Raw genomic sequence first — 26,833 nt, forward strand, 5'->3', positions numbered from 1 at the left:
AATCTCTCTCATTGTGCAGTCAGTCCAAACTTGCTGTTTGGCCTTGCATCTGAATGTTGATCATATGATGACCGTGTCTGAGTGATTACACACCAGTGTAACTCTGACACTTTCTTAAGAGAGGGGAGGAGGCCTAGAAAGGGGAGGAGAGCAATGGTATATGAAGGATCTTCTGGTGCTTAAATCGCTTCACTGTGGGGACACTTATAGTAATCCAGAGGCCCAGGTTGATACTATGAAGATATGGGTCCAAATCCCACAAGAAAAGCTAATGGATTATGAATTCAGATAATTATGAATTGAAAGCTAGTGTTATTAATAGTAGTCATGAAACTATCACTTGTCATTAAAAATTGTCTGATTTGTTAATGAGCTTCAGGGAAGAAAGTCTGTTGTCCTTGCCTGATCTGACTTGCATATGACTCCAGGCCCACAGCAGAGTGGTTAGCTCTTAACTGCCCTCTGAAATGGCCTAGCAAGCTACTCAGTTAAGGGTAATTAAAGATAGTCAGCAAGTGATGCCTGGAATCTATTAAAGAATAATTATACTTTAACAAATTTTATCTTCCAGAGTGAGAATGCCCGCCTGGCTTTGTGTGAGCATCCACAGTGGACACCTATTGTGGTTATGTTGGGTTTGATCCAATGTAGCATTCCACCTGGACTAAAAGCTGAAATACTGAAGACACTGGCAGCATTTGGCAAATCACCAGAGATTGCTGCTTCACTTTGGCAATCACTGGAATATACGCAGGTAGGTGACACTGAACATGGTATTGAATTTGGGAAGATGTATAATAGAGTGATAGTTGTGTTCTGTGAAGTGAAAATAATCACGGGTTTATGACTCTAGTGGTCACAGCTGATCTGTTAAGAACAGGATTGAACATGGTACCTCCCAATCATGCACTCTATTGACAATCAGTGTTTCTTCTTGGATTTGAGAAATGCCCACTTCAAAACTTTGAGAATAAATGACTCATCAAGCTGTTGAGAAGCTGTGGGCTTCAACACTGAAGAGGTTGCAAATTTGAACTGAGATCATTAGTATTGTTTTCATCTTTCAGATGTTGCAGACAGTCCGAAACCCAAGTCAGAGGCAAGACACCGGAATTGAGGTAAGTAATCCATTACATAACAAAGATGAATGAAAAGATGGTTTCTTTGGTTGAGTCTTATAAGATCCTGGGAGGACTTGAGAGAATGAATTTAGGAAGGATATTTTCTCTTGTGAGAGAACCTGGTATGAGGAGTTATTGTCTTGTCGCATTATCCATTTAAAGCAAGATGATATTCACCCCCCCAGCCCCCCTTTTTTTGAACTCTTTCTATAAAGGCAGTGGAAATGGAGTTTTTAAAAAATTTTTGAACAGAGGTAGATTTTTGATAAGCAAGCAGGTATCAAATCACCCATGAGTGGCACAGCAAGTTGAAGGGGCTGAGTGGCCTACAACTATCCCTGATTCAGATATTACTGGGCTGTTTTTGATCCTGATCACAGCACACTGTTAAAATCTTTCAGCCATTTGCTTCTGCTGATGACAGGACAGGGAATCCATATCGCAGGCTGGCCAGCATTTGCACCACTAGGTTAGACAGTGATCTTTGAACCCTGCATAGACTTCAGTTTGTGTGGATCAATTACTGCGCTTGTACTTCGAGACCTGTCACAGTGATTGGAATTGATCCATAGCTGCCGTTACAACGCATTACAATGTACATGTAATGTTGTTTGTTGGAGGTATTTGGGCATTGTATTAAATTCTTTTGACGCCTGACCTTAATATTCTTGAAAGATATATGGGGCTTAATTTTCAAATTGCAGCTGGAAACACACCAAGATGATTTCATGTCTTGAGCCCCTTGTTTAAACTGCATCACTCATCTGATGCTATTTTGAGATGTAAGTGCACTAATTAGACCATTGGTCATCTTGGCACTAAACGTTGCCAGGAAGTGAGAACTGCCTGCAGAGTGCGAGTGACAAAAGTGAACAGCAGCTTTGATAAGGCCTTCCGGTACCTTAACAAAGGAAGAAACCACCTTGAAGAGCTGATAGCGTTGCTGAGTGCAAGAGTGCACAGAAAATCAAATGAGAGGCAACATGCACAATCTGGCACACGAGGAAGCATGTCCTGATTTTCCATTTTCCATTTTTCCCAATGTTGAGCTTCTCAGCCTTGTGCTGACTTTCAAATTCACCCATTGCCAGACTTAAAATTCTGTTCTGTCATTGAGTTTCTGACTCCTTCTCCCTACCCTCCCTTTAAAAATTGAAATGTCCTGGAATTGGGCTTCACTGCTTTCGGAGAAAATGACATTTAAATTACACACAACTATTGCTGACCCCTTCAGTAACTGAAAATTTATGGATTTTAATGTTGATTGTTCTTGTATATCGTGTAAGAATTGTAGCTATATCCTAAATGATTAGAGTATGAAGCAACAATGATTTTGGACTAACTGTAAAATTGGCACAAAGACAGGTTCAGAAGTTACTGTGTCTTGGGGCATTTACGTTGACACTTAGTATAGGAGTGAATTTTGAGCTATGTTGATTCTGTGGAAACTAGTCAAGTCTGTACTCTGTGTATTGTTTGTATTTAATATTGGCCAGTGTGATAAATTGTATATTTCAGTTACCAGAGACGTGGAGATTGATTGATTGGCAGTGTGATGTAACAACTTAAAAGTATTACCAAATTGCAGAATCTCTCATCCATGTCCTTGTCGCTTTGGGACTGAGTGAATCCAATTCTCGTCAAACCTGCTGTGTTGCAGCTGTAAAATTCAGCTCATTCAAAACATTGCAGTCTGAATTCTGAGCAATAATAAATCCTTGCATTCATTGGTACTGCTCAAGTGCCAGGTAATGACAAGCATTTCCAATGCAAGAGAATATAACCATCTCTCCTTGACATTCAATACCATTATCATCACTGAATACCACCCCAATCCCGAAAACAAGCCATCAACAAGATGACATCAAAATCATGATCATGATCATTGCCATTGACCAGAAACTGAAGTAAACCAGACTAGCCATATAAGTACTGTGACTAAGTGGGGAGGATATCCTTGATACTCTTCCAACATTACATTTGCCAAAGTCTCTGATTCTTTGTCTGGCTCTTGATGCATCCTCCCTTACTGTTCCCAATCATAGGAATAAAATCTTGAAATATCTAGGCCCTATCCTTTGGAATGTTTACTCTACAGCCTCTTGATTTTGCTCTGCTTATTTAAGATCTCCTTAAAATCAACCATTTCAATCACAGTTATGGTCAGCCCTCCAAATAAATGCCTTTGTGGATTGTCTCATTCTTGTCAGATCCAACTTTGCGTAGCTATTTGAAATGCATTTTTTTGTGACTAAAGATACCAGAATCTTAAATGCAAGTTTTTGTTTCTGCTCCGTAACTGGCAAAAGAATGAAGTGAAGATGAGTTATGATCTGCAATGAACTACCTGATAGGGGTGGGAATCTTAGAAAGGAAATTGGAAATATCCCTGAAAACAATAATTGATAAAGTAATTGAGGAAGAGGGAATGGAAATAAGTCAATAAATTGTTCCAAGACTCTGAATGGTTAATGAAACAAATGATTGTCACTGTGCTTTAATGTTTTATGACTTTTGGAGTTTAATTTTAGATTGTCACATTCCTTAATAATTTTTCTCCTCAGGTGGAGTTGAATGAAATTGAATCTCGCAGTGAAGAGTATCCTCTCACCAGAGCGTTTTGCTGTCTAATAAGTACACTGGTCGAAAGCTCTTTCCCCACAAACCTTGGAGCAGGACTCCGTCCACCAGGATTTGACCCATATCTCCAGTTCCTTAGAGACTCTGTGTTTCTTCGCTTTCCAACCAGAGCATACAGGAGAGCTGCAGAAAAAGTGAGAAGTGACCTCGGTCCTTTTAGAAGCAATATTGACTCTTTTTATGTATGTTCTTTCTTCTGTTGAGCCCTGCATTGCAGCACTGCTGACTTGGAATTCTAATTCTCTATACGTGTGATATTCCACAGTGGGAAGTGGCTGAAGTTGTGCTTGAAGTTTTCCATAAGCTCTTAAGAGACTATGAACCCCGACCAGAAGATTTCACAGACCAAATGGTGGAACTTCAAGGTAAATGATGGGTCCTGGATATTGCTGTCAAAGCTGTCACTCAGTGGGTTCAAGCTTCCGACTGGGAGAATTTTTGTTTTTATTTTCTTTGTCAATTTTTCCTAAAACGTCTGGAAGTGACATTTGACGTTTAAATCCACCCTCACTCATGTCCCGTTTTGTCATTTTAATGCTGATTAAGGTGAAAGAGTGGAACACCTTGCATCAGTTGTATCCAGTATTAGTGTTCAGATCGATATGTCTTGTGTAACTCCACTCAGAAGAATAGCTTCCCCCAAAACTGAGCTCATGTGACCCTGTTTGCATTTTGGTCTCCAGCCTGTGGTGGCAGTGCACAAGTGTAACAACTTGATACGGGTTAATGTTGAGTCAGGTGCAGCTTACTTGGAGTGCCATTCCCATGACAACCTGTTGGCACTATCAAATCCTCTTTCACATTGGACCAGGAGCCAGAACAAAATTTTCACCCCATGTGTCTGTTTATTGAAGTCACCAGCAAGTGAATCGAATCGGCCAATATGACATTCCATGAAACGTTTTTCCAAAATGAAACTCTGCACCAGAACCAAAATATGATGGAACTAAATTGACCAAATTTAAGCAACCTGCTGTAGTAACTGAATTATGGTTGTGTCTTCAAATCCATTTTGAAGTTAATCTGGTCCTTTTAGTCTGTGCAGCTACACAGTATCCAATCCTGAAAGTCAATGGCGCCATGTTAAGATTAATTACTGTGCTTCTTGGATTCCTAGGAGAGCTGGTGGTTGCATACAAATCTCCAGGATACAATTTGATGTTTCATCTGCTGAATGACTCCCCGATGCTGGGCCTTTGTCTGTGTCTTTTGGAGGAAGGTGTTAAGCTGCTGGACACCTACGCACCATTTCCTGGTAGGCAAAGAGAAATATATCGTGTGTATGCACACAGATGAGCTGGGACATTGATGTATTGTTAAAGTTCTTTGGTAGCCCTCTGTGCTGTGATAATTTATCTCCCCAACTACCAATGTTCTTTGCTTTAGACAGTTCTTCCCTCTTAGTCAATATTCTTTTTGTTTTTTCTCCTGTTTTAACTCATTACTTCCCAAAATCCCAAAACTATTGAATTCCCCTATCACAAATTTTCTTTTATCCAGTATTTTTGAGTTATTTGTACTGTTTCCAATTCACTTTGTCATTTTACAGTCATTAGCTTTGGTTATGCCTTGTCACCATCGTTTCTTACTTAGTATGCTGCACAAAATTTCAAAATTGGGTCATTGTGTCGTCTGTTCATTGGTATCTCATAGTTTGCTCTTTTACCCTGGATTTAATACATGCAGTGTCTAGAAAAATTACAGGAACAGAAAAATACTGAACACAATATTTGAAAGCTCTTAATTGATGTCTCAATTGTTACAAAAATGGAAAATGCTGGAACAACTCAGCAAGTCTGGCTGCATCTGTGGAGAGAAAAGCAGAGTTAACATTTCGAGCCCATTGCCCCTTTGTCAGAACTACACGTAGTTGGGATAGGATGATATTTATGCTGATGTCAGGGTAGTGGTGAGAATGAATAGAGTATGGCGTATGGAGGCAGTTCCTAGAGACAGAGAGAGAAATAAAATGGGCAGGCAGGTGCTAACGAGAAGTGAAAATGGGTTAGCTGTGCTGGGAGCAATTCATGAAACCTGGGGGTGTGAGGGGAGGCTAGCAAACATAGAGGGTGTTCACGTTCTGGAATTGTTAAACTCAATGTTGAGTCCTGAAGGCTGTAAGGTACCAAGGTGGAAGATAAAGTACTATAGTCATACAGCACAGAAGTAGACCCTTTGGTCCAACTCATCCATGCCGACCAAGATTCTCAAACTAAACTTAATCCCATTTGTCTGTGTTTGGCCCATATCCCTCTAAAAGGATGTACCTTTTCATGTACCTGACCAAATCTCTCTCAAATGTTGTAACTGTACCTGCATCTATCACTTCCCCTGACAGTTAATTCCACATACAAACCACCTTTGTGTTGCAAAAGTAGCCCCTAAGGTCCCTACTAAATATTTATCCCCTCAGTTTAAAAATATGTCCCCTAGTTTTAAACTCCACTACCCTAGGGAAAAGAGTTTTGTTATTCACCTTATCTATGCCCCTCATGACGTTATAGACCTCTATAAGGTCACCCCTCAACCTCCTACACTCCAGTGGAAAAAAGTCCCATCTTATCCAGTCTTCCCTTATAACTCCAAACCTCCAGTCCTGGTGCCATCCTTGTAGATCTTTTCTGCACCCTCTCCAATTTAATGATATCCCTCATGTAGCAGGGTGACCAGAACTGTACAGAGTACTCCAAAAGTGGCCTCATCAATGTACTGTATAACCACAACATAACATCTCAACTCCTATACTCAGTGGTCTGAGCAATGAAGGCAAGTGTGCTAAATGCCTCCTTTAACCACCTTGTCTACCTATGATGCAAATTTCAAGGAATTATCTACCCAAACCCCTAGGTGTCTCAATTCTACAACACTACCCAGGCCCCTACCATTAACTATGTATGTCCTACCCTTGTTCATCTGAACAAAATGTAATAACTCACATTTATCTAAATTAAACTCCATCCTCAGCCCATTGGCCCAATTCATCAAAATCCCTTGTCATCTTAGGTAACCTTCCTCTCTGTCCACAAACCACCAAATTTTGGTGTCATCTGCAAGCTCACTAACCATGCTTCCTATGTTCTCCTCCAAATCACTTATGTAAATAAGAGAGAACAGTGAAGTCAGCACCGATCCCTGCAGAACACCGCTGTTCACAGGCTTCCAGTCCAAAAACCAACCCTCCACCACCGCCCTCTGTCTGCCACCGTCAACCCAATTTTGTATCCAATTGGCAAGCTCTTCCTAATTCCCATGTGATCTAACTTTACTAACCAGTCTACAATGTGGGACCTTTAGTCCTTGCTAAAGTCCATGTAGGCAATGTCTACTGCTCTGTCCTCATCTATTTTGGTCACATCGTTTCCTCGCTGGAGCACTGCAGCAAGCCTGAGATGGAAATGTTGGCATGGGAACACAGTGGTGTGTTGTTTAAGTGGTAGGCACCTAGAACGCTGGGGTCATTTTTACAGACAGAGCATAGACATTTGATAAAGCGGTCATCCAATCTGCGTTTGTCTTCCCACTGTAGAACAGATTACATTGTGAGCAGTAAAGGCAGTTGTCTAGATTGATTTAAAGTGCACGTCGATCACTGCTGTCTTGCTGTGTCTCACTCTGCCACTCTCGCCTTATCACTCTGACCATCTCTTCCTTCTCTCTGCCTGTCTCTGCCATCTCTTTCTCTATTCCCTGTGTTCTGACAAAGGGTCATTTCAAAAGAGTTGAAATGTTCACTCTGTTGTTCTGTCTACAGATGTGCAAGTTCTTTTTGTTTTTATTATTCCATTCGCTATATTGTTTCCATAGTGTTAGCTGAATGACCACTTCCAAGTGAATGGGCGGTATTGTGGCATGCATCAGCAACTTGAACTTGAATTCAACTGGTGAAGATTTAACATATTTAATCATCATGAAAGAAACCTGCACAGAAAATTCCAGTGTTCTGCTTTATACAGTGTTACAATCTTGTTCTTATTGAACAGAATTTTCTTCTCGAACATCTGATGAACTGTGAGCATCACCATGTTAAGCTTGTCATCTGTAAACAGCACATTGCTGTGATCATTGTCTAACACATAGTGTGTCACACTTCTGTTGCACTTTTGATTTGCTAGATTCTTATGACTTAAAATATTGAGTGCCATTGGATTTGGCTTTGACTCATGTTTTATTCTGTGGCTTTAGTTGATGTGAGTTTCTGCTTATATTAGAATGTAGGGTTTCAAAGGAGTTCACTTCTCAAAACACCTGTACTATGGGATGTTGTTAATCACAAACCATATTTTGCCGATGCCTCAGGTAAAAAGCACTTGGAAAAAGCTGTGGAATATTCCCTGGGCCTTTTGGAGCTGGCCCTGCAGAAGGAGAATCAATTCATGGATTGGCTAAGAGAAAGTCATTCCTCCGTCATCGCCACACCCCTTGAACAGCTGCTTCAGGGCATCAATCCACGCACCAAAAAGGCTGACCATGTAGTCAATATTGCTCGGTAAGTTAGAGATCATTACCATTACTCTGACTTCGGTATCATGAATTTATACATGTACTTTTAATAATGTGGAAGTTCAGTTAAAATCTGGCTTCTCACTTCAACAGTACCAATTATATAACAGTGTGCAAGTGTTTGAATAACATAAGTTCCTGGTTATGAACTGAAATCGATTTGAAGAGTTTTCAGGCACAGTTTGACCTGCAAAGTGTTTTTTTTTCATATTTTTAAAAATATGTTTTGCAGCATTAATTATTTTCAAATAATTGCTCATATAACAATCAAACACTTCACTATGTTAGTTTGTCAAGCACTTCACCGATACCTGATATTGTGAAATGTTTGAGACATTTCAGTATGATAAGATGATTTATAGATTCAAGTATTGCTTATGGAGTACTTTATCTAACCCCACGTATGTAGTTTATTTTACAAGGTAAATAGTTGGCTCGTACTCCAAAGTAAATCTTTTGGGTAATCAGCCTTGCAGTTTATCAGCGAATCTTTTGATTTAAGCTGCTGAATGCATTGCTGGAAGTATGATAGAGGCAAGTCCAATTGAAGGAATGGGAAAAATCCACAAAAACGACACTAAATCATGATGCTCATTTGGAGAACCAGTGCAGGCAGGATAGAGTCTCTGTGTGGAACAGTTCTGAGATTGAGTCAGATTTGTGTCACTTTTTGTGCAGACTTTTCTTTTGTCCTTTTAAGCAGCCTTCTAAACGTGTCTTCCACCTTTGCATACATTCTCAGAACTCTCTGTTCATGTACCCTTTTAATATTGTCCATTTTAGTTGATTGCTTGTCCTTATTCTTCTATTAGCGCAGAAAGAGGCTATTTGGCCTGATATGCTTATACAAACCCAGTGCAAAAGCAACTCATTGGTCCATTCCTCTGCTTTTTCTTCTCCCCTATACCCCTGCATACACATTCTGTCCAGATAATTATTCAATTCCATTTTGAAAGCCACCATTGAATGTGTCACACTCTTAGGCAGTACATTCGAGATCTGAACTGCTTGCTGTGTAAAGCTTTTTCTTTCTGTTGCCTTTGTTTCTTTTGCCATTCACTTTAAATTGGTATCCTTCAGATTTGACGCTTCTGCCAGTGGGCACATTTTCTCCCTATCTGCTGTCCAGTGTCCTGTTGTTTTGAATACCTCTGTCATATCTCCTCTCAGTCTTCTCTGCTGTAAGGGTAACAAGCCCAGGTTCTTGACTCTTGCCTTTCCAACTGAAATACTGTATTCTATGTGTCCAATCCAGTTCTGACCAAACTTGGACAGCATGGTGGATCAGTGGTTAGCACTGCTGCCTTAGAGCACCAGGGACCCGGGTTCAGTTCTACTGTCTGTGTGGAGTTTGCACACTCTCCCCGCGTCTGCGCAGCTTTGCTGTAGGTTCCTCCCACAGTCACAAAGATGTGCAGCTTACGTGGATTGGCCATGCTAAATTGCCCATAGTGTCCAGGGATGTGCAGGCTGGGTGGATTAGCCATGGGAAATGCAAGGTTGTGGGGATGGGTGGGATGCTCTTAGGTGGGTCGGTGTTGACTCAATGGGCCGAATGGCCTGGGAATGCTATGATTCTATGTGATACATAATTACAAATTTACACCAAAGCGCACTTACTGCTGTTCCTTTATAACTCTATTTCTAAAGCCCAGGATCCTGTGCGGCTTATTAACAGCTTTCTCAACCTGCCCTGACATCTACAGTCATTTGTGCACATATACCCTCCGGGTCCCTCTGCTCCTGCACCCTTGTCAGAATCGTATCTTTATTTTATATCACCTCTTTTGATTTGCATACAAAATTGTCACTTTATTTCTGTGCCTTAAATTTTATCTGCCATATTTCCACCCATTGCTCCAATCTGTCTATACGCTGCAGAAATCTGCCCCTATCCTCCTTGCTGTTGCCAACACTGCCAAATTTTGTGACAGCTGCAAATTTTGTAATTGTGCGCTGGACAGTAAAGTCTAGATCATTGATATTGAACAAGAAAAGTTGCGGTCATTGTACTTACTTGAGGAAGCAATCAGTACCTTCCTCAAGTTTTTTAAGAAGGTTAATGCCTGTTCTTTTGTTACATATCACTTAGCTAACTTTGTATTATTGCTGACAATGCTCCTTTTGCTCCATGGGCTTTAACATTTGCTGTATAGAATGTTATATGACACTTCATTGAATTTCTGCATTTGCCTGCATCAACTCTCTGTTATCTCATCAAAAAATGCAGTTATGTTGGTTAAACATTATTTGCCCTTAACCAACTGATGTTGACTGGCTTGAAATATTTTGTATTTGTCCCAATAATTAATTATTTTGTCACAGATTATCATACTAGTAGTTTTCCCAGCACTGATGTTAAACTGACTGGCCTGTAGATGCTGAGCTTGTCGTAACATTCTTTTGAACAATTTCCAACATGCGTTCACTGAATCTTCACTGGTTTTGCTGACTAACCAACTTAAGTACACGTAACTTTTTAATACATCCTGTTTATCAATTTTTAATATCCTAACTACCTTCCACTATGACTTTCGCAGCATCTTCCTTTGTGAAGGCAAATACCAAGTATTCATTTAGTATTTCTGCCTGCCTCTGTAAATCACAACTTAGTTTCTAGTTGGCTCCTCTCCTCCTTTTACTGCTGTTTTTTGCTTTTTACATGCTGACAGGAGCTTTTGGATTTGTGTCGAGATTTGGTGCCATTACTGTTCTCATACTATTACCTTTTCTGTATTTGCATGGTTCTCACTTGTATCTTTAACTTGACAGCTCTCGTATATCCTTTTTCTGCTCCTTTCTCTTCTCTACCTCTTTTGTCATCCAGAGAACTATAGCTTTGTGCCATTATTCCCCCCTTCGTAAGAATATGCACTAAGTCCTGTTTCAAATCCCTCCATTTGAACACTGTGGACACCAGAACATGGGGAAGGAAATCTGCTGGTTACCATATACTGACATTCATCAACCTGTACACCAAATCCTTCCATGTTGAACATCACATGGAGAAAGCACTGGTAGTAGCAAAGGCACAGAATATGCTCTGGTGGGGGGCGCCCATCATCAAGAGGTGCTTAGTCTCACCACTACTGACCAAGCTGATGGATTCCTGAAGGTGGCAGACCAATATGAAGGAAAATACACTGGATCTCTTTCTTTGCAATCCACCTGTCACAGGTGCATTTGTCCATGGCTGTGTGGTGACAGTGATCACCACATAGTCCTTCTGCAGTCAAAGACCTGTCTTTACACTGAGGAAAAACTCTGTCCTGTGTGCTGAATTATATAGATTTAAAACAACATATCCATGAGATACTGTAAGCCATCAACAGCGGTAGCAGAATTGTATCCAAAAACAACCTATAATGTCTGTGGCGCAGTATATCCTTCACCCTGCTAAATTACAATGCAGGGTTGTATTTAAACAACAGAAGCAGCATGTGATAGAACTGTCAAAACTCTGCAGTCTTGTCACCTCCTGTGTTGGATTGTTTTGGACAATTAAACAACTAACTGGAGGATGACGGTTCACAGATATCCCCATCTTCCATGCTGGCAGCAGCACCCATCATTTCAGTTCAGAAGTCAAGGCTGAAGCATTTGCATTCCATATTCAGTCAGACGTGCTGAGTAGATGGTCCATCTCTGTTAACTTCCAAGGTCCCCAGCATCACAGGTGTCAGCCTTAAGGCTCCATTCACTCTATGGGATATGCAACTCCCCCAGGGCGATTTAATATTAATTATTTTTGTTCAGTTCTGTTCCTTTGATCTCCCTGTTCCTCTTTTGCTGAAATCCCTTGCTTTAAATTGCTTTTAAAAAAACTTTTGCCCTTCTACACAATTTCCATTCCTAACAAATTTCTGCCATCATGGTTTATGAGCAATTCTTCAAGCTCTGTTCTGAGCGTGATGTTGTCTTCATTGCCTAAAAGTCTAATTTTTCAGTGCATCACTATTTGAGTGTTTTTGAGGTTATAGAGTACACAGATATTAGTCAGCATAGTGGGTTGATTCATTCTGTAGAACCATCAGGTACCATATTTAGAAATTGATGACTCATTTCAGGATGTTGATGCGATTGGCTAGTGAATTTCAAACCTTTTTGGCTTTTTAAATGTTGTGTTAAGGATTTTTGTATCCCTTTCACTTCTCCTGTTCAACAGATACATGAGCCATGGAAACACCAATCCTGACCTGGCGTTTGAAAGTGCCAAGATACTTTGCTACATCTCACGCTATCCAAACATCCAGGTGAAGCTAGTTGGAGACTTCACTCAGGACCAGGTGAGTTGTACAGCCTTGTGACAACCACGAGCTGTTTTAAAAATCCAAGCCATGTAGAGCTGGATACAGCTGTGTCTGCGGTAAGTTGTGAATTCATGCTAAGACTGCAGAATACAATGAGTACTTCGCCTTTTGTACTTGAGCTTAAATGGAATTGAGGCCAATGGGATAATTGTTCCTGCTGTTTGTTCACTGTAAGCTTACAACACTTTGGTTTTAAGTGGGCAAAGTACCATAAAAATATCTATATGATGCAGCAATTTCCCTAAATTGTCAGTTTCATTTCATGAAGATGTAAGATGACTTGTTTGGAAGAATATTAGTTGGCACACTTTGAAACGTGAGGCTGGGTTGTACATAACAAATGCCCTGCCTGAATTGAGTGTGTTTTATTGGAGATTGCAGAGAGCTTTACTTTGCATCTTGACCAAAATAGTGATTCCCTAATACAATCCCATTTTCCACCCAACTTAAAACTTGTCCTCATCCAAAATTCCTGTCAGGTTTTACCTCTTGGACCAGGAGCTGTGTGGGCGGCGTTCATCTACACTTTTGACAGCGTTATTTTGCAAGTTTTCAGGTTGGGAAATTGACTTCAACAGGATTACCACATTAAAGTTTCCTACCTCTCTCGCCAGTTGCTTCATCAGTCATGACTGCAGATGTGCCCTTGATGACTGCTGCCCGCTTTCCCCCATTCCCAACATTATACAGCTCTCGTGCATTGGTCTCTATATGCATCCATAATTGCAAAATCAAAACCATGCTGGAATTTGTTGGGCCTGGGGGCAGCTGGTATACCAACAGAAGGCACTTGGCAACCCACTATTAACTGAATGCTGCACCTTCCCAAATACTGCAGCTACTTCACTCAACTTCTCAAAATTACAGCTACCAAATTTGTTCTCTGGAGCTTCAGAGAAATTTCTTACAATGCTAGACCCTGGTAAGTGGACAATTCGTGGAATAATATGGGGAAAAGGAAGGCCCTGATGTGACAATGACTCTCTTGATTCCCTGGAAGAAGGATACCTCGTAAGATTGCAGCAAACATTGGAAAAGATTGACTTCAGGCAATCAAGCTGAAAGGACAGAAACCCTTACACTGCCTGAGAACAGCAGAGCATCGACCGTATTAGCAGCCCAGGATCAGCACGAATTCCATCACTTAACAGCACCAAATAAGCTCGGACAGCAAACAGCAGGGAAGATAACTGCGTGGTAAAGCAGCATTGAAGAAGTCTTTCAAGGCTGCCCCACAGCAGACAAACTTCTCAAGTCCCTCACAAGAACAACTGGACAGCGCCCTGATTGTTACCAGGTCAGACAAAGCAGCAGGGGTCAGTGGGACTTGCACAGAATCCCTGAAGAATATTGGATCACAGGGAAGGAATTGGCGAGCAAAATGGTTCACCTGCATCCACATTTAGTGTCAGTCCAAACTGATGGGCATTCCCTCGTCAGGCAAACCATATGATAACCTAGGTAGATAAACAGGAGGCTGGAAGAACACAGCAGGTCAGGCAGCATCTGGAGGAAAGGAGCAGTCAATGTTTTGAGTATTACCCTTCAAGACTGAATGGGGGGGTAGGGGGAAACTGCAGATAAAGGCAGGGGGAGGGGTGGTGGCAGAATGTTGGTGATAGGTGGTCGCAGGTAGTAGATACGACCTAGTTGGTCAACTGGAGGGATGAATCATGTTGGTGGCTGGAGGGGAGGGTCAGAAGGTGGAATGGAAGGGAGGAGGTGGGGCTGGAACAGGAGCTGAGGGATGGGTGGGAAGGTTATTTGAAATTGAAGAACTCAATGGTGAGTCCTCTGGGCAATAGGGTGTCAGGACTGGAAGTGAGGCTAGTTTGTCTCCTGTTTGTCTACCTAGCTCCAGGTGTTCCCTGGCTTGCTGTGTTCTTCCAGCTTCCTGTTTGTCTATCTGAATTCCAGCCTCTGCATTTTTTTTGTCTCTAACCAGAGCGATAAGCTACTGTCTCATTGCATGTAATCAATAATATAAAGGGTCCTGGAAAGCCTCCTTAACAGACTGTCTCCCCTTGGAAGTGATGAACCATGCACACTAGACACAGGTTTTCATACTGGCCACAAGTGCTCTAGACCCACTAAAATACGAGTAACCCAACAAGCGACAGCCCTAGACCTAGCTTCTCCCAGGAGGGAATATTTTTAAACATCCACCCAGTCAAGTCCCTCAAGATGTTATCCTAATATTTTGAGGCTTGTTTTTAGAGAGCCCTGAGAACAGGTACTACCTTTGAGGTATTCTCTGCCTATGACAATGTGGTGCACAGGCGCACTGCTGAACTCTTTAAAATTTGCTGTATGAAACCCCTACAACTAATTAACTCCATGATTCACAAATGTGTGAACCTTTCAGATCAAATCAGCTTCCCACACGTAACCAGCATCAGACACACTTCTCAACCCACATAACCAACTCCCACAGGAATCAGTTTTTCAGCAGTTATACCAGAGACCTCTCTTCAGCAAAGCCACAGCTCATACGCTGACGACTTGGCCGGGTTTCAGAGCATCAAGAAAACACTCGTGGAAGATGCATTTTCTCTGAAAACCTACTTCAGAAAATGGAGACTCCAACCTCTGTCTGAATACAGCAAAAGCCAAGGAGAAGAACTTCATGTCCAGTTCAGTGCTGATCGCTCCACTTCCCAAGCCCCAATGTCACGTATTTTGGCATCATTTTAAATCATAATTGACCGAACATCAATGCTAGAACCAAGGCCAAGACGAGAGCCTGGTGGTTGCCAGCTGGGCAACAGAGCTGACACATTATTGGCTATTTCATGCACCCTGGTCTAGCTGACAGCAGAGTACTGCAGCAGAATCTGGCCCAGGAGCCACCACATAAACATGATCGATATCCAGCTTTGGGAAACCATGAGATTATTTCTAGAACATTGAGGCCAACACAGCTTAAGTAGCTTCCTGTGCTCACAGACGATGAAAATCTTGACGGATGGGAGGTATGCATCCTCCACAAAGAACATCACGTGCTGACAGCTAACAAAGCACTCCCATTGACTCAGAACATCAAAATCAGACACAATCCTGAAATCCTATAATGTCTACTGGAACATGTTCCATACCCTGGAATGTAACAGCACGTCCCACCAGCAAACACAAAATAATGCAGACTGGTTACTATCAGTAAATGTGGAGCTGGAAAAGCACAGCAGGTCAAACAGCATCCAAGGAGCAGGAAAGTCAACACTTCGAGCCGAAACCCTTCGTCAGATTTGTGTGGGGTCCCAGGTTTCAACCTCCCAAGGAAAGTCTCAACCACTTGAAGACTGGCCAGAGATATTGTGACTATTTGCTTCAAAAGTGGAACACGAGAAACAACTTAAATTGTGATTATATCCATTTAAGTCGGATCATCACCAACATACTGAAGTCCTACCTCGAGATCCATTCCTGATGGCATTGTGACCACTCTCACGACATCAGCTGAAACTGTTCAATGGATTGTTAATTTTGACATTGAGGTGTAACTGCCTCCCAGTCATCAAAATAAATAAACCCAAAATTCTTCTAAAATTAAGTGTTGTTTATTCATTACCCTATGTTTGCTGCCCTACTGTGGCTCCGGTCCAGCAAAATGCCTTAACTTTAAAATTCACAGTTTTACATCGCTTCCTGTCCTGCCCCCTCCCTTTTTCTGGAATGATCTTCAGCCTTACCTGACTTCAATTTCTGGCATCATACGCACAAGGTTTATTCATGCTCCTAATGCAGCCATGTTTTTAGTTGCATTCACCTTCAAGTCTGGAATTTCATCCCTCAGCACCTAATCCTAGTTACCTACCTTTGCTTAAATCTCTTTTGCTGAATTGTTTTTGTGTTTCTTTCATAGTATGTTTTAAGATTTTTATTCATAACTCACTGATTTTGTTGATAAATGGGGACACTTTGGTATGTTGAGGATACTATGCCAATGTTAGCTTTTGTTGTGTTGAGTTTGTTCTGTACCTTTCTTGAGAGTACTTTGCATCGAACCATTGGTGTACCTGACTAGGGATTGCTTCATGCTGATTTTCCAAAGTCCACGTGAAAAACATCTCACAAATGGTCAAACCAAAATGTATGAATTCTACATCTGTATGCAGTGGCTTTCCCATGTTTCATAAATTGAATGAAAGCAGGAAATGTTGGAAATGCTCCACTCTGGCTGATGCAACCAATGAAAGATCACTATCCTGAAATGTCAACTTGGTTTCTCTCACCTCTGAGTTTCCTTGACCCGCTGAATATTGCCAGCATTTTCTTTTGTTATACAATTTCCAACAATTACTATTTTGCTAGCTGTCAGATTTCATGCCCTGTCAATGAAAGTCCACAACATAAGGATAAAAATTGTAACTTGTATATCTATTCATATTAACTGTTCATCAGACTTGTGCATTCATAACGAAGAAAAGGTCCTGCTAACAATGATTCACTCTTGCCCTTTATGTAGACTGTCAGTGAAACTTTGATGTCTGGTTTTGTGGACTGCTTGGACAGTGAAGGAGCTGAAGAAATGATTCAGGCTGACACTGGTATGTACCATTCTGGGAAAGTGATGTGGAGATTCAAAGCAATATATGAGGGCACCAGTTAACTTTGTTTTAATTGGGTTGCTGTTGGAATTGGCAGGTCATCGTAGCCTCATGTCTTTGAGAAGAAATGTAATTTAGCTTCAGCTTGACAATGCTGTGCAGCTCCAAATTGTGAAGAAATGATTTACGCTATCATTTGTACTTAAATGGGTATCCTACACAGGATCTTTAAATTTAGTTTGGTTCACTTGCCTCATGGTTTATTTGGAATTTTATTTTATTTTATTTTATTTGTTGGCTGTTCTAGACATAGAATTCCATATACACATGCTCTAATCATCAGTCAACGCAACCTATGCCGAATGTGCTATAATCTTTTCCAACTCTGTGGCTCTCTCTCCTTCCTGACTCCCACCATCTTGTCTCCTGCTGTTCCTTGGCTTTCTATTCATTCTGCTATATCTCAACTCCAGTCTCTGATTCCACTTCTTGATTCCTGTTACACTGTCCTTTGAACCCAGTTTCCTGCCAATGCTGTGACCTTTTAACCTCTGTCCTAGTACACAGTACTCTGTTATTGGGTTAACATGACGTTCAGATCTATTTTCTCATCACAGGCATTGTTGCAGAGAAGAAAAGTACCCAGGTCAGACACGACACCAAAATCCATATCTTGAGTTTATTGATCAACTCCTTAGACTTGAAAGCTCCCAACCTGGCATTGTATTTACTGGGTTATGAACTGCGAAAGCCAGTGAATGCCACCAATCTGCAAGATCCAGGTAACTTCAACTGTGACGACCTTCTTCCTACATTTCCACCTTAGAAATCTTCAATATTTTAAATTCTTGTACAATACACTCGCTGAGACATTTGGAAAAATTCAAACAACCATAATTAAACAGCCTTCATCTTCCTGTCCCTACGAAAGCTTTGGCTTTGCTAATGAATATAGACATTAATGTTTTAATAATATGCTGTAATGGTGATGCAGGTCAAGAACAACACCCTCGCAAACATGTTTTTCCATTCCTTCTGTGGCATCAATCGCTGCTCTCTGCCTCTGCAGTCAATCTACTGTTCCCCAGCAATATGATTATAAACAACATTAGATAGTATTGTAGTTTGTGTTGAAATGGATTTATTTTTAATATAAATTAGGTGTTCTTGGTTGTCCACGAACCTGCCTTCACTCCATTTTAAATATTCTTGAGAAGGGCACTGAAGGAAGGAATGGACCTCTTGCAGTCAAGGAATCTCCACACTTAGCTGAGCTTTGCTATCAGGTAGGAATGAACTTTCTGACCTCATCCCCATTTTAGACGAAGACTTGGTGTTTACTTGGATCTGTTTAATTGAGGCATTGCTTTGTTTTTGTTAATCTTTGCTAATGACTGTTTGTTTGCCATTGAAAAGTATTTTGTATCAAACTGCCATAATGTTTCCACACTGAGATCGATTGATTTTTGTAGCGTAAGGATTGAAGGGTTGTGGAGATAAAACAGGTGAATGGATTTGAGGTACTGATCAGCCTAGTTGTGAATGGCTGAGCAGGCTCGAAACGCTGATTGGTGTATTTCTATTCCTAGAATATTTCAGTGAGAGGATATATTAGCTGCAACATTTGGGATCCTGAGAGAGAGGTGACCGATCACATTGTTAAACCTATTACTTTGTGTTCCTCTTCTGATGAGTACATGCCTCTCCATAGACTTTATTGTTACAGTCCCTAAAGAGATAAATAACTTGCAGTCATAGGTGCCAGCGCAGAGGAGACCATTCAGTCCATAATGTCTGTACCAGACAACAACTTGACTAAACTAATCCCGCCCATAATCCTGGACGCAATGGCAATGCAAGTGAATATCTAAATACTACTCGAGTGTTTCAAGAGTTTCTGGTGCACCTTTTCAGGCTCCTCCCCTCTTCAACTTCTACCTCTGGCCTGCAATCTGTGGCTTCTGGTTATTGACCCTGCTGCTAATGGCAAAAGTGCCTTCCCATCCACCCTGTTTATGCCCCTCATAATCTTATAGACCTCTGTGATGACCTGTCTCAACTTTTACTGCTCTGAGGAAAAGAATCTCAGCCTATCCAAGATTTCTTCATAACTTGGACCTGCCGGGCCAGACAGCATAGTGGTAAATCTCTTCAACCTCTTGAGTGCAATCACATGCTTCTTATTAAGTGGTGATCAGAATGTGTAAGCAGTACTCCAGTTGTGGCCTAACTAGCTTCTGAAGTTCTGAAGAAGCGTTGCTGGGCTTAAAATGTTTACTCTGGTTTCTCTCCACAAATTCTGCCAAACCTGCTGAGTTTCTCCAGCAATTTCTGTTTTGTTTGTTTCACCAGGTTAATCCCTGGAATGGAGGGACCCTCTTATGAGGAGAAGCTGAGTAAGTTCGGCCTGTACTTGTTGGAATTTAGATGGAGAGAGCTACCTTTATTGAAATATATAAATTCTTGGACCGTTACAGAGTAGATGCTAAAAATTGCTTTCCCTTTTGGGAAAGTCTAGGACGAGAGGATATAATGTCAGAGAAAGGGCCTACGCATTTACATCCATCCTGGTGAGAAGGATTTTTTTCAGTGTAGTCAATCTGGAATTGCTTATTTCAAAAGGCTGGGTCATTAGTATATTCAAGGCTGAGATGGACACCCTTTTAATCAGGAATGTCATCAATGGTTATAGGAATAAGGCAGGGAAATGGAGTTTAGGATCATCAGATCAACCATGAACTCATTGAATGGCACAGGAGATTTGATAGGCCAGGTGACCTACTTCTACTCTTATATCCGATGATCTTACAGGAAGGTTTCTCCTGTAGATGTAAAAATGATTAGAAAACACCATACTGCAGTCCTACTTGATTTTTTTTTTTCCCTTAAACACTCACTTCAGTTCACCAGAACCAATGTTATTCTTCATTCATGGAGGCTTTCTTTTTGTTTTCTTGTCCAGTCAGGTAGCTTTTTGTCCCAGAACTGACATTGATGGTGAGAGAACCTTGGAGATTTCTTTCTCTAGCCAAAAATGATGTGAATTTTCCAGCCTTGTTTAAATCCACATGAATTTGATCTATTCAATATGAGTGTCAGCTCCTGTACTTGGTGAATAGTTCAGACAGCATTTTCTGTGTATTATTCTGTCTTTAAGGCTTTTCTCAAGTGCACTGCCCAGAATTCAGACCATTGCTTCTGTTATAGCTAAGCCAGAGCCTTACAAATGTATGTTATAGTTGTGCCGTTTTCCTGAGCTCAAAATTCAGAAATATGCTGCAGAGCCCTGATAAAAGTGCATCTTGTTGGAAAAAAAATCTGTTACAACACCCCATTAATCAGTGCCCCCACTACCAACAAGCCTCCTAATCCCACCTTTGATCATAAACTAAATTTATGTCAATGTTGGTGTGAGCAACCTTAGAGAGCAAAGGAAATAAACCCATGAGTTGCTTGTGACTCCTGTTCTTGAGCTCATATATTTATGGTCACCAAAAAAAAAGTCTATCATTTCGTTTAGATGCCCTGCACAGAGTGGAATGACTTGTTATCTTTCCCTAAATGGGTTGATGCATGGCACCAGATGACCTAGGAATTGGCAACTAACCTCAAGGACTATATCCCACCAAGTCCGTGTTATTCAGGGAAGAGTTGAGCAAGTATTGCACAAGCGAATTGTGGAGTTGTTCCTGATTTTTGAAAATCACAATTACTGCATGCATTCACTCAAAGAAAAATATGTGGTAATATTTCTCCTCCTCCAGGTGATCTATCAGTTGTGTGCATATTCAGATACCTCTGGACCAACTATGCGATACTTGAGAACAAGCCAAGATTTTCTTTTCTCCCAGCTGCAGCATCTTCCCTTTACAGTTAAAGGTAGATGATGATGTCAAGTTTGTTCCTTCTTCTCTCTTTTGAATTTCCTTTCGTTTTAGAAGGTCCGTGTTTTCCCTCTTGATATGTTCCCCGACCCACTGTCTTTTTTTTTCTACCTGTTTTCATTCCCTCTTGTTCTGATTATGACTTGGTTCTCAGTTCCATCCAATATCCTGTGTTCTGTCTTTTCACCGGTATCTTTGTATGTCAAAATAAATTGTAACTTCATTCAAAACTGAAAGAATTCCTCTCCACAGGCCATAAAATTTCAGCCTTGAACCAGATGTCATGGTTGATGAAGACTGCTGGGATCGAACTGCGTGTGACATCTTTGAATCGACAGCGTTCTCACACGCAGCGCCTCCTCCATCTGCTGCTTGATGATGTACCACTGCGATCTTACTCTGGTAAGTGTTCCTGAATGTGTACAGGGATCACAAACATACAGCTCAGTAAGAAACCATTTGGATCGTTGTCTATGTTGGCTCTTAAAAGAATCATACAGTTAATCCACTTTCTCTTATTATCAGAGCCTGCTATTTTGTCTGTCTTAAATATTTAAGATTTCCTTTTGAAAGTTACTATTGAATCCATTTCTACCATCCTTTTAAGCATTGCATTCCAAATTATCAGTTCAAATTTTCCATTGGGTTCTATCTTAAATTAGTAACTCTGTCTGACTGGAGGATTGACCATCCAGCCACTGGAAGTATTTCCTCCTCATTTTAATCTATTTAAAAACACTTCATAATTTTGCCTCTATAAAACTTCCTTTCAACCTTTTCTGCTTGAGGCCTCTCAATATGACATTTTGCTCTCACTGGCTGCTTCCTGTTTGCGGATCACTGAGATTGCTGTTTGGTTTCATGAAACCAGACAATTTGAAGTGACACGCAACCACTGTTGAGTATTGTAATTTCACTGCATTCAAACCAGGGAGCCACCAGGTGCTCTCAAACCCATTCTGAGTGATCTCCATGATTGGTTTGGGGATAATGCCTTTATGCTGAGGATGTTTATATTCTGTTCACCTAATCAAAAAGAAATTGCGGACTGTACAGATCATCCAAGACCTGTGTTGATGTGAGCTATATGGATACTCTAAATTAATTTCCTTGTCTCTGCTGAGGTGTTTATTTCTCTTGGAGGGACTGGCTGCTTCTGGTGGAAGGAGTGGTCTGTCTACAATTGACCTCATTATCACCAGTGTGGAGGAGCAAAGAATTGATTGTTTCTTTCAAATCATTATATCTGAATCCTATCTTTATTGGGACTGTTGAGTGGAGAAAAACACTTGAAATGATTGAGGTGCCACCAAGGTAAACAGTTTACATGACTTGCTGAAGAAAAGCCAGTTGGATACATGACCTGATGGCGTCCATAAAATGGGTTTCCCAGTGTGATGGTGGTGAAACTGACCTGACTCGAGAGTGTATTGTGGGGGATGTCTGGAGAGGAAAAATGTCCTAGTTATACAAAGGTCGAATTTTTTTTTAGAATGTGCCAACTGAAGCCCATAAAATGTCTGTGTTAGAAGAAGCATGTAACAGATAATTGAGAATATAAAACTTGAAATTTATTATTAACTTTTCTGTTACTCCACAATAACAGGAGAATGCTGCCTGTGGACTCTCATTATCTCATGTTTGAAGGCCTCCACTTTCAAACCGTCCCTTTTACCTGTGACTAGTTTCTCCCACTCACTTTTTGAGGTTTCCTGTCCAATATTGTAAAAATTGGCATTGCCCCGATTTAGAACTTTAACTTTTAGATCAGGTCTATTCTTTTCCATAACTGTTTTAATACTAAGAGAATTATGATCACTAGCCCCAAAGTGCTCCCCCACTGACACCTCAGTCACTTTCTCTGCCTTATTTCCCGAGAGAAGGTCAAGTTTTTGCTCCTTCTCTAGTTGTTGCATCCACATACTGAATGTGAAAGCTTTCTTAGACAGCTGGGATTGATTGAATCCCTCGGAGTATAGGGGCAGCAGGAGTATATTCGAGAGAAATCAGGATGTCAAAAAGGGGGTATGAGATAGCTTTGGCAAATAGGATTAAGGAGAATCCAAAGAGATTAAGAGCAAAATACATTAAGGGCAAAAGAGCAACTAGGGAGAAAATAGGCCCTCTTAAAGATCCAACAAGGCCGTCTGTGTGCGGAATCACGGGAGATAGATGATATACTAAACAAGTATTTTGTGTCAGTATTTACAGTGGAGAAGGATATGGAAGCTAGAGAACTTGGAGAAATAAATAGCGATATCTTGAAAAATGTCCATATTACAAACGTCTTAAAACTCAGAGGTGGATAAATCCCCAGGACTTTATCAAGCGTCTGCCAGAACTGTGTGGGAAGCCAGGGAAGTGATTGATGGGCCCGTTGCTGAGATATTTGTATCATCAATAACCACTGGTGAGGTATGGAAGGCTAGAGGTTGGCTAAAGTGGTGCCATTTTTAGGAAAGGTCGTAAGGAAAAGCCAAGGAACTACAGACAAGTTTCCTGACATCAGTGATGGGTAAGTTGTTGGAGGAGATTCTGATGGACAGGATTTACAGGTATTTGGAAAGGCAAGGACTGATTAAGGATAGTCAACATGGCAGGAAAGATGTTGTTAAACTTGAAAGGATTCAGAAAAGATTTACAAGGATGTTGCTGAGGTTGGAGGGTTTGAGCTATAGGGAAAGGCTAGGGCTATTTTCCCTGAATGGTGAGGGGTGACCTTTATAGGGGTTTATAAAATCATGAAGGGCATGGATAGGGTGAATAGACAAAGGTCTTTTTTCCCAGGATAGGGGAGTCCAAAACTAGAGGGCATATGTTTAAAGTGAGAGGGGAAAGACTTTAAAGGGACCTAAGGGGCATCTTTGTCACGCAGAGGGTTCTATGTGTATGGAATGAGCTGCCAGAAGTTGGTACATTTACAACATTTAAAAGTCATCTGGATTGGTACGTGAATAGGAAAAGTTTAGAGGGATATTGGCCAAATGCTGTCAAATGGAGTAGATCAGGTTAGGATATCTGGTCAGCATGGGCAAATTGAACTAAAGGGTCTGTTTCCATGCTGTATATCTCTGACTCTACGAATTACCATTTGACCCTGATTTTCTTATTCACTGACTCTGTTTGGTCTCCAGAAACAATAGTATTCTTTCAAAAAAGTGCAATTCATAATTGATTTGATTGAAGCATGACAATATGGTTTTCTGGGGAAAGTGTAATTCAGAGATATCCAGTTTTTGAGCTTTATGAACTGGTCCTCTTGTATTGTGTGAGGGAAAAGGGAAAAGCAAAGGTGAACGCAAACCATGCTGCACGGGCCCCCGATAGTTGTTCCTGCTTGATTTACTTCGGGGAGGATACTGTCACGGAGTTCGGGTCTATGGGATTTTACTCCAGCCAAGATCTAGTGTCTGTGGTAAATAGAGGAAACAGCTGGAACGGAAGAAAATGCACCATGATTTGTGAATTATGAGTTTGTAAAGCATTCATGTTTGTGCAGTCCTGTTTGCCACATTCTCTAGTTTGCAGTGTTGTTTTACAGCTCCCACAAGGAGCTTGCCCTTTCTTTAACTATTCTGCTTCATGTCAAGCATTGCAACTCCTGCATGACAACGTTGTTAACTCTTCATCTGCCCTTTGAATTGGTTGAGCAAGTCACTTAGTTGTGTCAAGGCAGCTAGGATGGGGCAGTAAATATTAGCACTTCCAAAAATCCACATCTTGAGAATTTATTATTTTTAAAACATTTGAACCCTTAACTCCGATGAAGCATGTGGTGGGATTTGAATTGAGTTGATAAAATCTCGATCTAAAACTACTTTCTCTAATGGTGACCGTGAAACTATCACTGGTTGTTGGAAAAACCCATCTGGTTTACTGACACCCTTTAGGGAAGGGAATCTCTGGTCCTTCCCTGGCCTACCTTCTATATGATCCCAGTCCCACACCAATGTAGTGGACTCTCAACTGCCCTCTGAAATGGTCCAGCAAGCAACTCATTTCAAGGACAGTTGGGGCTCGTTCTTTGCCAGTGATTCTCACAGCCCATGAAAGAATAAAGACAAAAAAAGAGTAATTGTGGGGAAAAATAAGAAATAGAAAATGCTGGAAAAGCTCAGCATGCCTGGTAGCATATGTAACAAGAGAAAAATAGAGTTAGTGTTTCGGTTCATGACCTTCTGTCAGCGGCTGTTGTGAAAGCTGAATGGCCTGAAACGTGAACTCTGGCAGAATCTGTGGACAGAATCAGATGCAGAGAAGATTATTCATTTCAAAAGGAAATTAATCGGCCCTTGAAGGAAATACGTTTGCTATTGAGTTAGAGTGGTAAAAAGGAATGGCTGGCTTTACAGAGACCCAGTAAAGACCCATAAACCAAATAGCCTCCTTCCAAAATGACACTGACCTAAATATTTCCAGGCTTTTCTGCTTTTATTTCTGATTTCTAGCATCTGCAATATTTTTGCTTTGCAACAGAATGTCCTGAAGCCTGTGAAGCATCACCACCTTTCACCTTCACTATCTTACTTGATATTGATTGAGCCTCCCAAGAGAAGCAATTGCATAAAAAACTCAGGGAAATAACCTCAAGAGAACTAAAGATGACAAGAAAGCGGCCTCTTTTCATTTCCTCCATCCTAAGAGCAGATAAATCAAATAGTTTCTAATCAAGGAATTTTGCTTTTCTCCATTCTTAAAAAGAGCTAATAATGCTCGCAGGTTTGAGGTGGAAAGCTTTGATCTTTTCAGATAAAGCAATCCTGTGATGTGGTCTCATTTGAGTCCTCCCCCTTCTTCTTTTGATGGATTTGAATAGTTCATCAACAACCTAGCGCTGTAAACGAATGTTGTGTGATTTGCATTTTTATGGCTCACGTTCACCCCATCTTTATCTACCAGTTGATGCAGAGGGGAGCCTGGAAGAAGAAACAAGAAACGTAACTGGGTTTCTGCATTTTGACACCACCACCAAAGGTATTTGAATTTCTGAATCATGTCTGTTCCATTTGTGTTTTGAAATCTACCCATTTGATTAAAGTGAAGAGGAAATTAAATCATTATTCAGCATGTGGCATGATATAGCACCATGAATCAGTGTTTGTAGACTGATTTATTAATATAGCAGTATAAAGAATTAATGGAAATAATCATATGTAAACCAATTCACTTTGTGTGAGGTATTTTTATGATTACTCCCACCATTATCAGGACCTATCAGTGTTCTAAACTGGTGCTCTTCCTCTAATTACGATGCCCTTGCCGGTCACAGTCCTGGTTGTATCGTGCCTTACAACAGTGTTTAGAAGGGGATTGCAAGAAGTAACTTGGTCATGCACCTGCAGCAATGTACTTTAAGTTGAGAGAGAGAGATTTCCAAAAAATGTAAGAGTGCCCAGAGGAAGAGGAGTATCATAAGAACATAAGAACTAGGAGCAGGAGTAGGCCGTCCGGCCCTTCGAGCCTGCTCCGTCATTCAATAAGATCATGGCTGATCTTTTCGTGGACTCAGATCCACTTACCCGCGTTCTCACCGTATCCCTTAATTCCTTTATTGTTAAAAAAAAATCTGCTTTATCTTTAAAAACGTTTACTGAAGTAGCGTCAACTACTTCACTGGGCAAGGAATTCCATAGATTAACAACCCTCTGGGTGAAGAAGTTCCTTCTCAATTCAGTCCTAAATCTGCTCCCTCTAATCTTGAGGCTATGCCCTCTTGTCCTAGCTTCACCTGCCAGTGGAAACATCCTCTCTACTTCTATCTTGTCTATTCCCTTCATAATTTTATATGTTTCTATAAGATCCCCCCTCAATCTTCTGAATTCCAATGAATA

At 40.9% G+C, this 26,833-nt stretch overlaps 1 protein-coding gene across 1 annotated transcript in view; it reads left to right on the forward strand.

Moving 5' to 3' along the window:
* nup205 (nucleoporin 205) overlaps positions 1-26,833 on the forward strand; it is a 101,352-nt gene that overhangs the window by 34,594 nt on the left and 39,925 nt on the right. Inside the window, exons 13-25 of the mRNA XM_048607989.1 lie at positions 572-754; positions 1,068-1,118; positions 3,686-3,895; positions 4,027-4,126; positions 4,879-5,016; positions 8,058-8,247; positions 12,427-12,547; positions 17,037-17,118; positions 17,736-17,900; positions 18,280-18,404; positions 20,883-20,997; positions 21,255-21,404; positions 25,902-25,976. Of these exons, the coding sequence (XP_048463946.1) occupies positions 572-754; positions 1,068-1,118; positions 3,686-3,895; positions 4,027-4,126; positions 4,879-5,016; positions 8,058-8,247; positions 12,427-12,547; positions 17,037-17,118; positions 17,736-17,900; positions 18,280-18,404; positions 20,883-20,997; positions 21,255-21,404; positions 25,902-25,976 (1,705 nt within the window). The remainder of the gene's footprint in view (positions 1-571; positions 755-1,067; positions 1,119-3,685; positions 3,896-4,026; positions 4,127-4,878; positions 5,017-8,057; positions 8,248-12,426; positions 12,548-17,036; positions 17,119-17,735; positions 17,901-18,279; positions 18,405-20,882; positions 20,998-21,254; positions 21,405-25,901; positions 25,977-26,833) is intronic.

The sequence above is a fragment of the Rhincodon typus genome, chromosome 18 (genome assembly GCF_021869965.1).
Source record: "Rhincodon typus isolate 14 chromosome 18, sRhiTyp1.1, whole genome shotgun sequence".
Lineage (NCBI taxonomy): Eukaryota > Metazoa > Chordata > Chondrichthyes > Orectolobiformes > Rhincodontidae > Rhincodon > Rhincodon typus.